Below are 12,378 nucleotides of genomic sequence, written 5' to 3'. Positions count from 1 at the left end.
AAGTTGTCAGTTCCCTAACAGCATAAAAACAAATTCCCTAATCCAAATATTTCGGGGTGAAAAAAATATCGAAAAAGAAAAAACTTGAGCATGTGGAGGAGGGAGGGAGAGCAGGGTGGGGAGAAAGCAGAAGGGTTCTGCTGGCTGCGGGGGGGTTGGACTGAAAAGTGTTCAGCAGTTCTTGACTGACTTACTTTTCTGTGTTCCAGATACAGTTCTGAGATTCGGTTGGCAGACTGCCATCATATTAAGCAAAACTATATAGAAAGCTGCCCAGCTAATCTGACCAAGTTTGATAGATTTAGGCCAAGTAGCTTTTGAAATATCGCAACTTAAAGTTACTACTACTACTACTACTACCACCACCACTACTACTACTAATACTACTACTACCACCACCACCACCATTATTATTATTACTACCACTTCCACTATTACTAATCATCATCATTACAATAATAATAATAATAATAATAATAATAATAATTTGTTTGTGTGGAGAGTGTACTGTGAGTGTAAGACATGTATAGTAGAGGTAGAGCTACTTTTAACCTACAATTCTGATTCATGCAGTTAAAGGTTTGTTGTCTGTTAATAGTAAATGCTATCATTCTCGACCGGTTCAGAGTTTCTGATTATCAGTGGATACCAATTCTGAAAATTAATATAGATCAGAGTGAATGGATAGTTGTTCAATAGTAATGTTTCTTATAGTGTGGTGTGCTGGTGGATGTAGAGAGAAGAGAGTAGGTGGATAGGTAGAAGAGACTATGTATGCTAACAAGGTGATGGAAAAGGTAGTTTAATGTATATAGTTAAATATATAATATGGAGAGTACAGTAGCCCAAGGAATTTAATTGTCTTGTGATGTGACAAGAACAAAGCACTGAGAACAAAAGCTTCATGAGGATTACACAACTTTATGATAGTGCCTTTCTTATTATATACAGTAGGTGTGATAGCATGGTATGTCTTGAGTATCAATATTCAGATACAAGAAAAAAAAAGCCGTTAAAGAATGCTATTAGGAAAGGAAGTATTTAACGATGAATGCATTGGCTTTTGACACAGTTCACTGGGTTTTTCGGCCATGATTCTTTATCTTGTGTTTTTGTGTCCCTGTATTATACTTTGCACATCCACATTTACTAGAATTTAAAATCAATGTGATGAGAATTGTGTGGAATATTCATCTATATGATGTTTGTTGAGGTTTCAGGAAGCTGAGTACAGCCCCGGTCCAATCGGTATTACATATGAAAGATATAAAAGCATAGACTACACTACTAGCGTCATGATGACCAAGTACAAAGTTTTTGCTGCACGTGGTCGTCCTGAGGTGGATCCGTGGGGCTTCCTGCTGCCTTTGTCACCGCTGGTGTGGGCGGGCGTGGTGACATCACTGCTGGGAGTTATCACTGTCATGCTGATCCTGCCTTCATGTCTTCCCACACACACGCCACACACAGACAGACGAAACACTAACATCTTCAACTGTGTTCATGTCCTACTCCAGGAAGGTACTTTAATGCATCTATGTATTCATTCCGTTACATTGAATGTTTTTGTTAAATACTGACCATTATATTAATATGCATAATAATGAGATATTATGTGTTCCCTGACAGGCGTGATGAAAACTACTGGTTGGTGGTGGTGGGAGCGAGTGGTGCTGGGGGTGTGGATGTTGATGATTGTGGTGCTGACACAAAGTTACACAGGCAACCTAATGTCCCTCCTGGCCGTCAGGCACATCGGCCATCCCTACCAAACCCTGAAAGACGTCCTGGATGACAGTGGTGTTGGAGTAATTCTCGCTTCAGGCTCGGCGAATATCCCATTTTATCGTGCAAGTACTACAAGTACTTTTTTTCAAAGAAATGCAACCAATGTACTGCCATGCCTTCAGTCTGGGGTGCCACTCCCTGTACTCGTGGATATTTGTAAAAACTGCATTGTTCAAACCATGATATCTCAGCAACTGCACCAGCTAGAACATTCAATTTACAAATTAAACAAAAACAAAAACAAAAAAATGTTTCATCTCTCCACTGCAAGTGTCCTGAGGTGTATGGATGTATTGTGGAGCATGGAGGTAAAGAGAGGTCACGTTTGGAGTTGGGGCGAGGCTGCGCCCCAATGAGCGCAAGAGTCTTGGGCTGGGGTGCTGTCCAGGCAGACCTGGGTGGCCTATGCAGGATGGGTAGTCCCGCCATCACTCCACCATGCCCCACTAGTTTCCACACTTTTCCTACTTAAGAATAATGCACTTTTTTTTTTTTTTCTAAATCCATACTTCACTACATGAATGGTACAATTTCGAAAAGGTTATTTTGGTCAAATTATTTTCTGTACCATAGTTTTCCATATCTTCCAGTAACTTAAGCACATTCCACTTATTTTTCAAAGATCTTTGTTCACTAGTTGAATTTCATTCTTTACCTTTATAATAACACTTACTTTTACACTGAAATATTCCATCGCCTGTGTACAAATTTACACAACAGTAACATTCTGTAGCACCAGTCGAGCAGGGCAGTACTTCCAAGATGGATGGAATGGTGATGACAGGGAGAGCTGGAGCTCCCGTTTCATCAGCCCTCGGGACTAGGTCCCGACCATCACCTTTTGCTGAACTTTTTCAGTGTCTCAGTAACACAGAGAGTAGGCCAGCATGCTCTCCAATACAAGATTCTCTATCAACACCAAACTACATGCACAGTACACACTACACTTCCTTCTCCAAAATTTAAAAAATCATGGCAGCTCAACAAGTGGCATCGGAGTCCCCGGGGGTGGACCATAAATGCCCCCACCATCCACCCCTCTCCCGGTGATGACTCGAGCTGTCTGGAACCACTGTCTGACTCTCTTCTTCTTCATTTCTGCCAATTCGCGTCCTTTCCTCTAACTCTTGCTCTGTTGAGCACCACCTCCTTCTCTAAACCTCGCCTTTTTCTAACTGAGACTCAGCTGTTTGAGGTGACTGACAGCAGACCCTTTTTCCATATCCTCCTACCTTCTCTATACTCAATTCCAAGCCAAAGATAGATGTTGTGTATATATATGCAACGACCTATCTTGCTCTCGTGTTCCTGAACTCGATTCTTTTGAATTCTCTACATTCTGGCTTTGGCTTTCCTGTCATTCTCTGACTAAATATATCTGCGCTGTTTACTTATCTTCAAATTCTATTGACTATCAAAATTTCTTTTGCTATCTTACTTCTATGATGGAACGTATTCCATCCATTCCTCCTTTCTCTGAAATCTCCATTCTAGGAGATTTCGATGTTCACCACCACATTTGGCTCTCCTCTCCTTTCACTGATCCACCTGGTGAACAAGCTTTTCTATTCATAATGACCTAGAGCAGCTTGTACAGAACCCTACCCATATCCCTGACTGCCTTGGGGAGAGCTCCAACATACTTGACCTCTTCCTTACAACTAATCCTTCTGCTTACACTGTCAATCTTTTCTCTCCGTTGAGCTCCTCTGATCACAACCTTATCATCTTAACCTGTCCTATCGCTCCAGTACGGCCTGTGGATCCTCCAAAGAAACATCATCTGTGGCACTTTGGAGCTGCGGATTGGGAGGCCCTCAGGCAGTACTTCTTTGATTTTCCCTGGAATGATTATTGCTTCCATGGCCAGGAGCCATCGTCTTGCGCATTACGGAGGTTATTCTCTCGGACACGGAAGCATACATTCCTTTCTCATATTCTTTGACTAATACAAGAAAGCCTTGGTTTAATCACGCTTGTTCTAATGCTGTCCGCAACAAGGAGAGGGCCTGTAAAAGGTACCGGAGCCAACCCACCCTTGAATCACATCTTTTATACATTTCTGCCCGGATTCGTTGTAAGTCTGTTCTTCGCTCTGCTAAAAATAATTTCATCCGTACTAAATGCTCTCAACTCTCCAACTCGAATTCTTCCCGCTCCTTCTGGTACTTCGCCAAAAACCTTTCTAACAACTTTACTTCATCATCCTTCCCTCCTCTTTTCTACTCCAGTGGCCCTGTAGCTGTTTCTTCTACTGATAAAGCAGATCTCTTCGCTCAGACTTTCTCCTCCAATTCCCCCTTAGACGATTCTGGTGCTGTTCCTCCATCACTTTCCCCCTCTGACTTCCTTATCGCTGACATTAAAATTTCTTCAGCTGATATATTTTCTGCCATCATAGGCCTCAATACTAATAAGGCATATGGGCCTAATGGAGTCCCTCCTGTTGTTCTCAAGAACTGTGCTTCTGTGCTTACACCCTGCCTAGGCAATCTCTTTTGCCTTTGTCTATTAACTTGTACCTTTCCTTCTTGCTGGAAGTTTGCTCTCATTCAGCCAGTCCCAAAAAGAGTGACTATTCCAAACCCTCTAACTAGTGTCCAATTACTTTAACATCCTGTATCTCAAAAGTTTTCGAGTCATTTCTTAATAGAAAAATTTTAAAGCATCTTTTCCATCACAAACTACTTCCTGATCGTCAGTATGGGTTCCGTCAGGGATGCTCCACTGGCGATCTTCTCACCTACCTTTCAGACTCTTGGTCATCCTCCTTTTGGAACTTTGACGAAAGCTTTGCCATTGCAATTGACTTCTCAGAGGCTTTTGATCGAGTCTGGCATAAATCTTTAATTTCCAAATTGCCCTCTTATGGTTTCTCTCCTTCTATCTGTGCCTTTATCTCTAGCTTCCTTTCTGGTCATTCTATAGCTGCTGTTGTAAAAGGCCATTGTTCTTCTCCTAGATCTATCAACAATGGTGTTCCTCAGGGCTCTGTCCTATCACCAACTTTCTTCCTTTTATTCATCAATGACCTGGTAAGCTGTACATCTAACCCTATCCACTCATACGCTGATGACTCCACCCTTCACCATTCCATTCGGTTCCTGCAACGTCCATCTCAGCAGTTACTTCAGCAAACAAGGGATGAAGCTATGACACACCTAATGTCTGACTTTGCCCGTATCTCTGACTGGGGTAAAAATATTCTTGTTGTTTTTAATGCATCAAAGACTCAATTTTTACACCTATCAACACAATAAAATCTTCCACAGGTATACCCACTAATGTTTAACAATATTCAGCTTAACCCTGCATCATCCTTGAACATGCTTGGGGTTTCATTTACTCGGGACTTATCTTGGAAAGATCATATTACATCTCTTGTAAAATCTGATTCCAAGAGATTAGGTGTGCTAAGCCGACTCTGTTCCTTCTTTACCTCTGCACAATTGTTGACTCTATACAGGGGTTTTATCTGCCCCTGTGTGGAGTACAACTCTCATGTGTGGGGAGGCTCCCCACATACAGCCCTTCTCTATATTGTAGATTCAAAGGCTTTTCGTCTCATTAACTCTCCTCCTCTTACTGACTCCCCCCAGCCTATGTCTCTTCGCCGCACTGTTGTATCTTTATCTCTTTTCTGTCGCTACATCAATGGCCACTGCTCCTCTGAACTGCATGCATTCCTCTACCTCTACGACGGGCACGTAGCGCCAGTCTAGCAGCAAACTCTCATCCCTTTTCTGTTCAACTCTCCAATGCAAGAGTTAACCGTTACTCCCAGTCCTTCATTTATGCGACAGGTCAGCTCTGGAACTGTCTCCCTCTGTCTGTATTTCCTGCTTCCTATGATCTGCAGTCTGTCAAACGCAGTGTATCCACGCATCTCGAAATGATCGGATCTTGAGTTTGGCTCTCTCTTGTATTTTGTTTTTCTCTTGGAAGGAACAGTAATTGCGGGCTCGCGGCCTTTGGTTCCTTCGTCCTCACATAAAAAGAAAATAAAAATCAGCTTAAGCCATGTCGGATGCTGCAGATTTTCGGATGACGACAAACTACCCCCTGCCAACCCACTAGCCGGAGTATAACCTCAACAGAAACTTTATTCTATACCGTAGAACTATCTGGACATAGAAAAAAAAATTAATACAGTCATCCTGACATAAAAACATTATATAGTATATTGCACCGTGTAACTGTACTTTACAGACAACATACTGTACGTACATTAGAGTATAACTGTACTCTAAATACAATATACTCGGAGTCTTTGAGTATTTTCTTGTGTGTATTCAAGGATGAGTAAGGATGGAACTTTGGGGGATGAAGTACGTGAAAGGGTACAGCAGGGAAGGAAGGTTGTTGGTACACTGAAAGCAGTGATGAGAAATAGGGAGGTGAGTATGGAAGTTAAGAAGTCACTGCATGATAGTATTGTGATCCCTACCCTGACGTATGGAAGCGAGGCGTGGACCTTGCAAGAGGGGAACAAGTCAAGAGTGAGAGCAGTGGAAATGAGTTACTTGAGAGGAGCATGTGAAGTGACATGGAGGGACAGGTTGACGAATGAAGAAGTGAAGGAACGTTGTGGGGTAGATGTGGATGTGGTTGAGAAGATTAGGAGAAATACACTGAGGTGGTTTGGACATGTGGAGAGAATGGAGAATGAAAGACTGACTAAGAGGGTGTATGTAGGTGAGGTGGAGGGAGGGAGAGGGAGGGGTAGACCGAGGATGAGGTGGAGGGATGGAGTTGAGAGGTATATGAGGGAGGGGGGGGTGAGTTGGGGGAGGGTAGTCAAATGGTGGGTGACAGAGTGACTTGGAGGCGTTTTGTCTGCGGCCACCCTTTGCGGGATTAGGGCGTCGGGCTATACATAGATAGATAGATAGATAGTATTCAATTTCCGATGTTATTATGATTTCTTTTATGAGTGGTGAGCAGTGTGTAAAAGGCAGTCTTTCTTTACAGTTCCCATTGTCGCCCAAGACAGACAGACGCCATCTTCTGATGCACCAACGACAGAAGATGCCATTTTAAAATGCCATTTTTGGCATGAAATTACCCTTTTGATGCCGATTTATACAAACCTAACCTAATTTTTCGTAACTTAACTCCTCCAAAATAAACTAACCAATGCCACCGTATCGCTTACATATTATCCTTGTTTATCGATGGATTCTCTTCATACTCGAAAACACACTGTTGTACAAAGACAAACGTCGTGTCACTGTTTTGCCCAAAGATTACGTGAAATACACGTGAAACATTATGAGAGCCCCACCACAGTTAGCCTACATATTCCTAGTTGGCTAACCTGATTTCCAGAAGCTTCGTATTGGCTGCTGATGGGGTGACGTTATAGATGAACCCAGAAAATTCCGAATCCTTACCATCGACTCGGTAAAATTGCTGCGTCCAAGTGAGGAAATGTGAAACAAATTCAGTCAGATGATAATCGCCTGGCCGTTACATTTTACATCTTACACAAAACGACAAGCAAACCTAGAGAATACCTTGGTATGGAATGGGCAATGCAACTTGCATCTACCTACTAGGGAGATGGGAGATGGCTTCATCGACCTTTATCTAGAAGGAGAGAATCCCACAGATGGTGAAAACATTCAGCGTAAGCAGAACCGTGGAAAGATGCATTAGGTGATTTCGGGAGGACGACACAATGGAGAACAGTCATCGTTCAGGTCGACCTAGTGTTGCCACACTGCTACAGGACCATGAAATAATCACAACGATGGAAGGTAGCACCTGCAAGCAATGCTTACGCCATAAAAGCCGGACTGCATCTAGAATGAAGCACATGAATAGCTGTGCACTGACTTCAGTCTTCTGGGCCCTGATTTACTAATGGCTGCATGTTTTTGGTGCCTCCCTTACCGGAAGCACTGCTCCCTTTCGGCGATACACTGGCATGCACAGACTGTGTCTGCCGCCATTTTGTGGTGTAGAGTCTCCTTTTTGCTAAGGGACCTCCAGACCACCCTTTCTGGTTTGTGACTCGGAAGTAGAGGCTCTTAATATCGATTACATGACTCCCAAACAAAATAATGGTTAGTTATCTGCTATGTGGAGGGTATTTCCTCACATACAGTATGTAGGCACCTCTGTATGTCCTTTTTTATGCACCTGTGTACCTACTTACATATGCATTTATGTACAGTCTGATGTGCTCTTCCCTGAACACTCTGAAAGAGACACTCCATGGCAAAACACAATCAGGTTGGCAAGCCTGTCACAGCAGAAGGTCATGAAACGAGCAGACACGTGACCAATGACTGGCTGACTAATACACGAAGCTTTTTATCAGTCATATTTGCACTTGAAGCTAAGAGTGCAAGCTGTGTATATGGATGTGATGAGAAGAAATCAAAATTATTGGTTGTCTTATTAAAACAGGAAACTAAGAGAAAATATTTAAGTGTCTGAATCGTCATACATCATCCATCATGAAACGTGACAACTTGGTGAGAATGGATTCCCAGTCCATTGCTTGGCCAGGCCAGTCGTCACCATGTCCAACCAGCGAGTGACATCCACCACCTCTGCTCATGCCTTCGACCCATTGAGGGGGGCCATCCCGCAGCAGATCAGAGCTGCCGAGAGCCAAGAAGATCGTGGGGACCGTGAATTGGTTCAGCATGAAGGCTAGATACGGGTTCATCAAGCGCCAGGACACTGGTGCTGATGTTTTCGTACACAGCCTTGGGATCGTTGCCCCAAATTCACGGCACCTCCAGTACTGTCTAGGAGAGGGTGAGACGGTGGAGTTTTGTCTCCTTTGGTCTCCCAAGGGTCCTGTGGCTAGTGATGTCATTGCACCAGGGGGTGTTGTTGTGCAGGACTGCTTATGCACGGCGATGCCCCACGGCCCGGAAACGCCAGCCTAAGGGTTCTGGGAGTTTGGGGGAGATAAACACCATCGTTGCGATGTGCATCACGATGGCGGAAGCTTTTTGTGGGGGTGACAAGGCTGTTTTGCACGTTCTCCTCCCTCAAATCTTTGAGGAGAATGGGTTGCCACACCTTGTCATCCCTCGGAGCTTTGCTGGCAATGCATGTTCCGCCCCTCGTCAGAAGTGTCAGGCCCCGCAGCTGCAGCCACTACGACCCCGCAGCACACCGCGGAAACAGCTGCAACTGGATGCTTCTCTCAACAGGGCGACTGGTACTACTTTGATCATCGACCTGGTACCATCTATGGACTTGGAAATTGGATCTACCATCGTTGAGGTCCACCCTCCGTTGTCAGCGGCCAAGGGGGGACGGGCTGCTTTTCTCGTCCTTTCAGTCCATCTGGATGTTAAAAGCCCTCCCTTCTCGGTTTCCACATCTACTGCTGGGAGTTTGGTGGACCTCACACCGTGTGCTGCATCTCCTGCTGAGGCTCCCGTGTCTTCTTCCCCATCTCCACCTCCGGCAAAGAAGAAGAAGCAGAAGGGCAAGGGCAAGCATAAGTGCAAGGACGACCCTTCAACTATCACCCAGCGCATTGCCAACGCCCTTCCATCCCTCGACGTTGTGACGGCTGCCCACTTTGCCTCGCTACCAGATTCGGACCTCCAGGAGGTGTTGCTCGACTTTTTCACCCCAGCCGACCCTGATGACCCTTCAGCTCTTCACTATCGGCAGCCGTACGTCGACCTCAAGGAGGTGTACATTGATTAGGAAATCTTTGCTGCCCTGGAATTCCGCCTGTTTGCTGCTTTGCCCTCGACCCTCCTCGTTGTGTTGTGATCGATTTCATTGTCACACGGCTGCTCTCTTAAGAGCCGTCTTCCTGTTTACCTCTCTGCTCCTGCCCTTGCCACCTTCCTTGGTCTACCTGTTCACATGCCCCATTTTGCTCTCCTTGAAGAGCTTTTCCTGCCAGTCCTCTGACGGGCTTTCCTGTTTGCCCGTGCCCCACCGATGTTGTGGAGTGAATATCACCAAACCAAACCAAAAAAAGATGAGAATGTAAGATAGAAGAGATAAAGAATTATTATGTAATTAATACTTCACACAGTGATATACCCACTGTCTAAAAATAGTGTAATCTCAGGTTTTATTTCATTCCTGTCTCTCTTCATACACTCCCTCCACTCTTAAGTGACAGTATCGAACACGGACTCACACATTCTTCTTTCGTCCAGTCCTCTCCTACCCTTACTGCAGAAAAAAAAAAAATAGTGTTCTCCTCATCCTCTGGTCTCACTACAGATCATAGCAAGACACATGATGAAATAATCCACATGTCATGTCACGTCTTAGCTGGCTGCTGTAGTGTGTGTGTTTTTTATCTCCTCCCTCCTACTCAAACGAGACGTCGCCATCACTACCACCTCCCCTCCCTCTCTTTCTTTCTCTACAGAAGCTTAGAGTAATGGGGTATATTTCCTTTAATGCTACGACTCTCACGTGACCATCGGTTATAGCCACTGTTTACTGGCCATAACCAAAACTGTGCCCATACGGGCTGGCATGTTCGTGGCTAGGGTAACTTGGCCGTCTACTACCCGGCCCAAACAGGGCTGTCCTGTGTCTGCATTTACCTTTGCCCCTCTAGTCCTTCCCAGTCCTCTTCACCTTCTCCTGCCACTGCACCATGAATAAATCTCTCACACTCTGTTCAACCAGCTCACTCATTTTATTTGCCCAATTCTCTCGGCTGTTCCAGAGTGACACTGTGCCATATGGTGTGTGGGAGGGGAGAATATCAAGGTTAATATAACACTTTACTTGGCACAAAGAGTATTTTATACATGAGCATTTTCTGTACACGTGCCGTAAAAGGTCACTTTAAATTTTCTTCAGGCTCATTCATTACTCCTAAAGTTTCCCTAGTCTTCTTGCATCTTGTGTATACAGAGCACTTATTTGGCTAAATTCTTACTTTCATGTGCGAATGGTAATAAATTCTAAAATGTTTTTGGTCACATTTTTTTTTATATGCTTTGTGGTCATTTTCATTTTCACTTGAGCTCGTCTTTTATATCACGGTTTATATACTACACTACAAAACCACTGTGCAATGCTTGCCCCAAAAGATTACTTTTCACTTCAACACTTGGTTTCTATACCAGATGATTAAAAGAACACTGTACAGGTTAGGTCATACCATTTATTTTTAGTACTGTATTTTTCCTTATCATCTGTAGCTTAAGTTTTTTTTTTTTTTTCTGCAACCTGACTTCACTAAAATAATATCAGTCCTTACTTTCGTAAACACTTATACTATACACTGAAATGTTCCTTATTTCTCTATAACATATTTTTTTTATTTTTATGTACAAATTTACATTTTATATGTTATACTTCCCCACGAGCTTGGGAAGTGTCAGGCTGGGCAACTGTTGATCGTTGTGAGAGGGTGTTGGCACATTGGCACCACGAAGGCTAGAGAACAGCGAAGCGTGGGCAGAGCACACTATTTTGCACTCTATATAGTAACTTCCGCTCTCAGACATTGTCTCTCCACTCAGTGTTGACGATACTATCGTCTCTAACACTCTCTCAGTCGCACTATACCTTAACCATTTCCCTGCATGAAAGGGAGGCATGGTAGGGATGGACGTGGCAGGGGCTGGGCAGCCACCTGTGGTGACCAACAAACTGGGCTACGCAGAACCATAAAATCATTGTTCCTATCCCTCCTGTTTCACAAGGACGACTAGCAGTGTAGCTTATCCATCACCTATATGCCCACATTAGGCACTGGGCACCATAGTGAATGGGAAGGACTTCCAAACACTGGCGGGAAATGCAAAGCAACTATGCCTGCCATCCAAGTTGCCCCGAACACCTGTTCTGTGATGTTCACCATCCGAGCTTTAGGGGTTATGAAAATATAAATGTGTTTTAACTGCATAGAAGGATTTTATTTTTTTTTTCCATAATTTTTTTTATCTGGTAGTATTACATGCATGAATGAGTAATATGAATAACAATGTGAGTTCACCTACATGTTAGGGAAATATTTTGTATACAATTACATTACAGCGTATTTCAAAGGAGTACTTATTGTTCTGTTCCAAATTATAAATTTTCAGACTGTGAAGACAGGCATATTCCGTGAGCTTGGGGATCTGTTGGACAGTGAGCGAATCAAATGGACTTCATACCCCACCTTCTGGCAAACCGTTGACACAGTGGTCCGATCTGGTACTCATATTATATTCGACAGTAATATCAATTTTTGGAATATGATGGCAACTGACTTCTCTGACAAAGGTTACTGTATATTTTTCATCGTTTTAGCAATTCACGTAAATGCTATCACTCTTCTGTAGGACCTGTTATTCCCTGTTCAGCATGGAGGTTGTATCACATGTATCATAAATATTAATTCGAAGTAACAGTAGTAACAGCAAGTACGGTCAATCTGTTCAGATGCCTCCTGGCATTCCTAATTTACCTAGCTGTACCCAGCTGTTGTGAGAATTGCCAATGAAAATAGTGACCTGTGATACTGTTCTGCTAGTGTGTTGTTGTGACCTGTGATAGTGTTGTGCTGATGTGTTGTAGTGACCTGTGGTGGTGCTGTGCTAATGTGTTCTAGTATTTCTATGGGAGATGGCTTCCTCTACAGAGAGT

At 43.7% G+C, this 12,378-nt stretch overlaps 1 protein-coding gene across 1 annotated transcript in view; it reads left to right on the top strand.

The window, feature by feature from the left end:
* LOC145406962 (glutamate receptor ionotropic, delta-2-like) overlaps positions 1-8,074 on the top strand; it is a 106,880-nt gene extending 98,806 nt beyond the window's left edge. The window contains exons 6-8 of the mRNA XM_080278014.1: positions 1,221-1,521; positions 1,630-1,850; positions 7,967-8,074. Of these exons, the coding sequence (XP_080134140.1) occupies positions 1,221-1,521; positions 1,630-1,850; positions 7,967-8,074 (630 nt within the window). The remainder of the gene's footprint in view (positions 1-1,220; positions 1,522-1,629; positions 1,851-7,966) is intronic.
* The last annotated feature ends 4,304 nt before the right edge of the window (positions 8,075-12,378 follow it).

Source organism: Coenobita brevimanus, chromosome 8 (assembly GCF_032717465.1).
Source record: "Coenobita brevimanus isolate Jiangsu-jjx chromosome 8, ASM3271746v2, whole genome shotgun sequence".
Classification (NCBI taxonomy): Eukaryota; Metazoa; Arthropoda; class Malacostraca; order Decapoda; family Coenobitidae; genus Coenobita; species Coenobita brevimanus.
The sequence above is the reverse complement of the archived record's forward strand: the minus strand, read 5'-3'. Positions and strand labels throughout refer to the sequence as shown.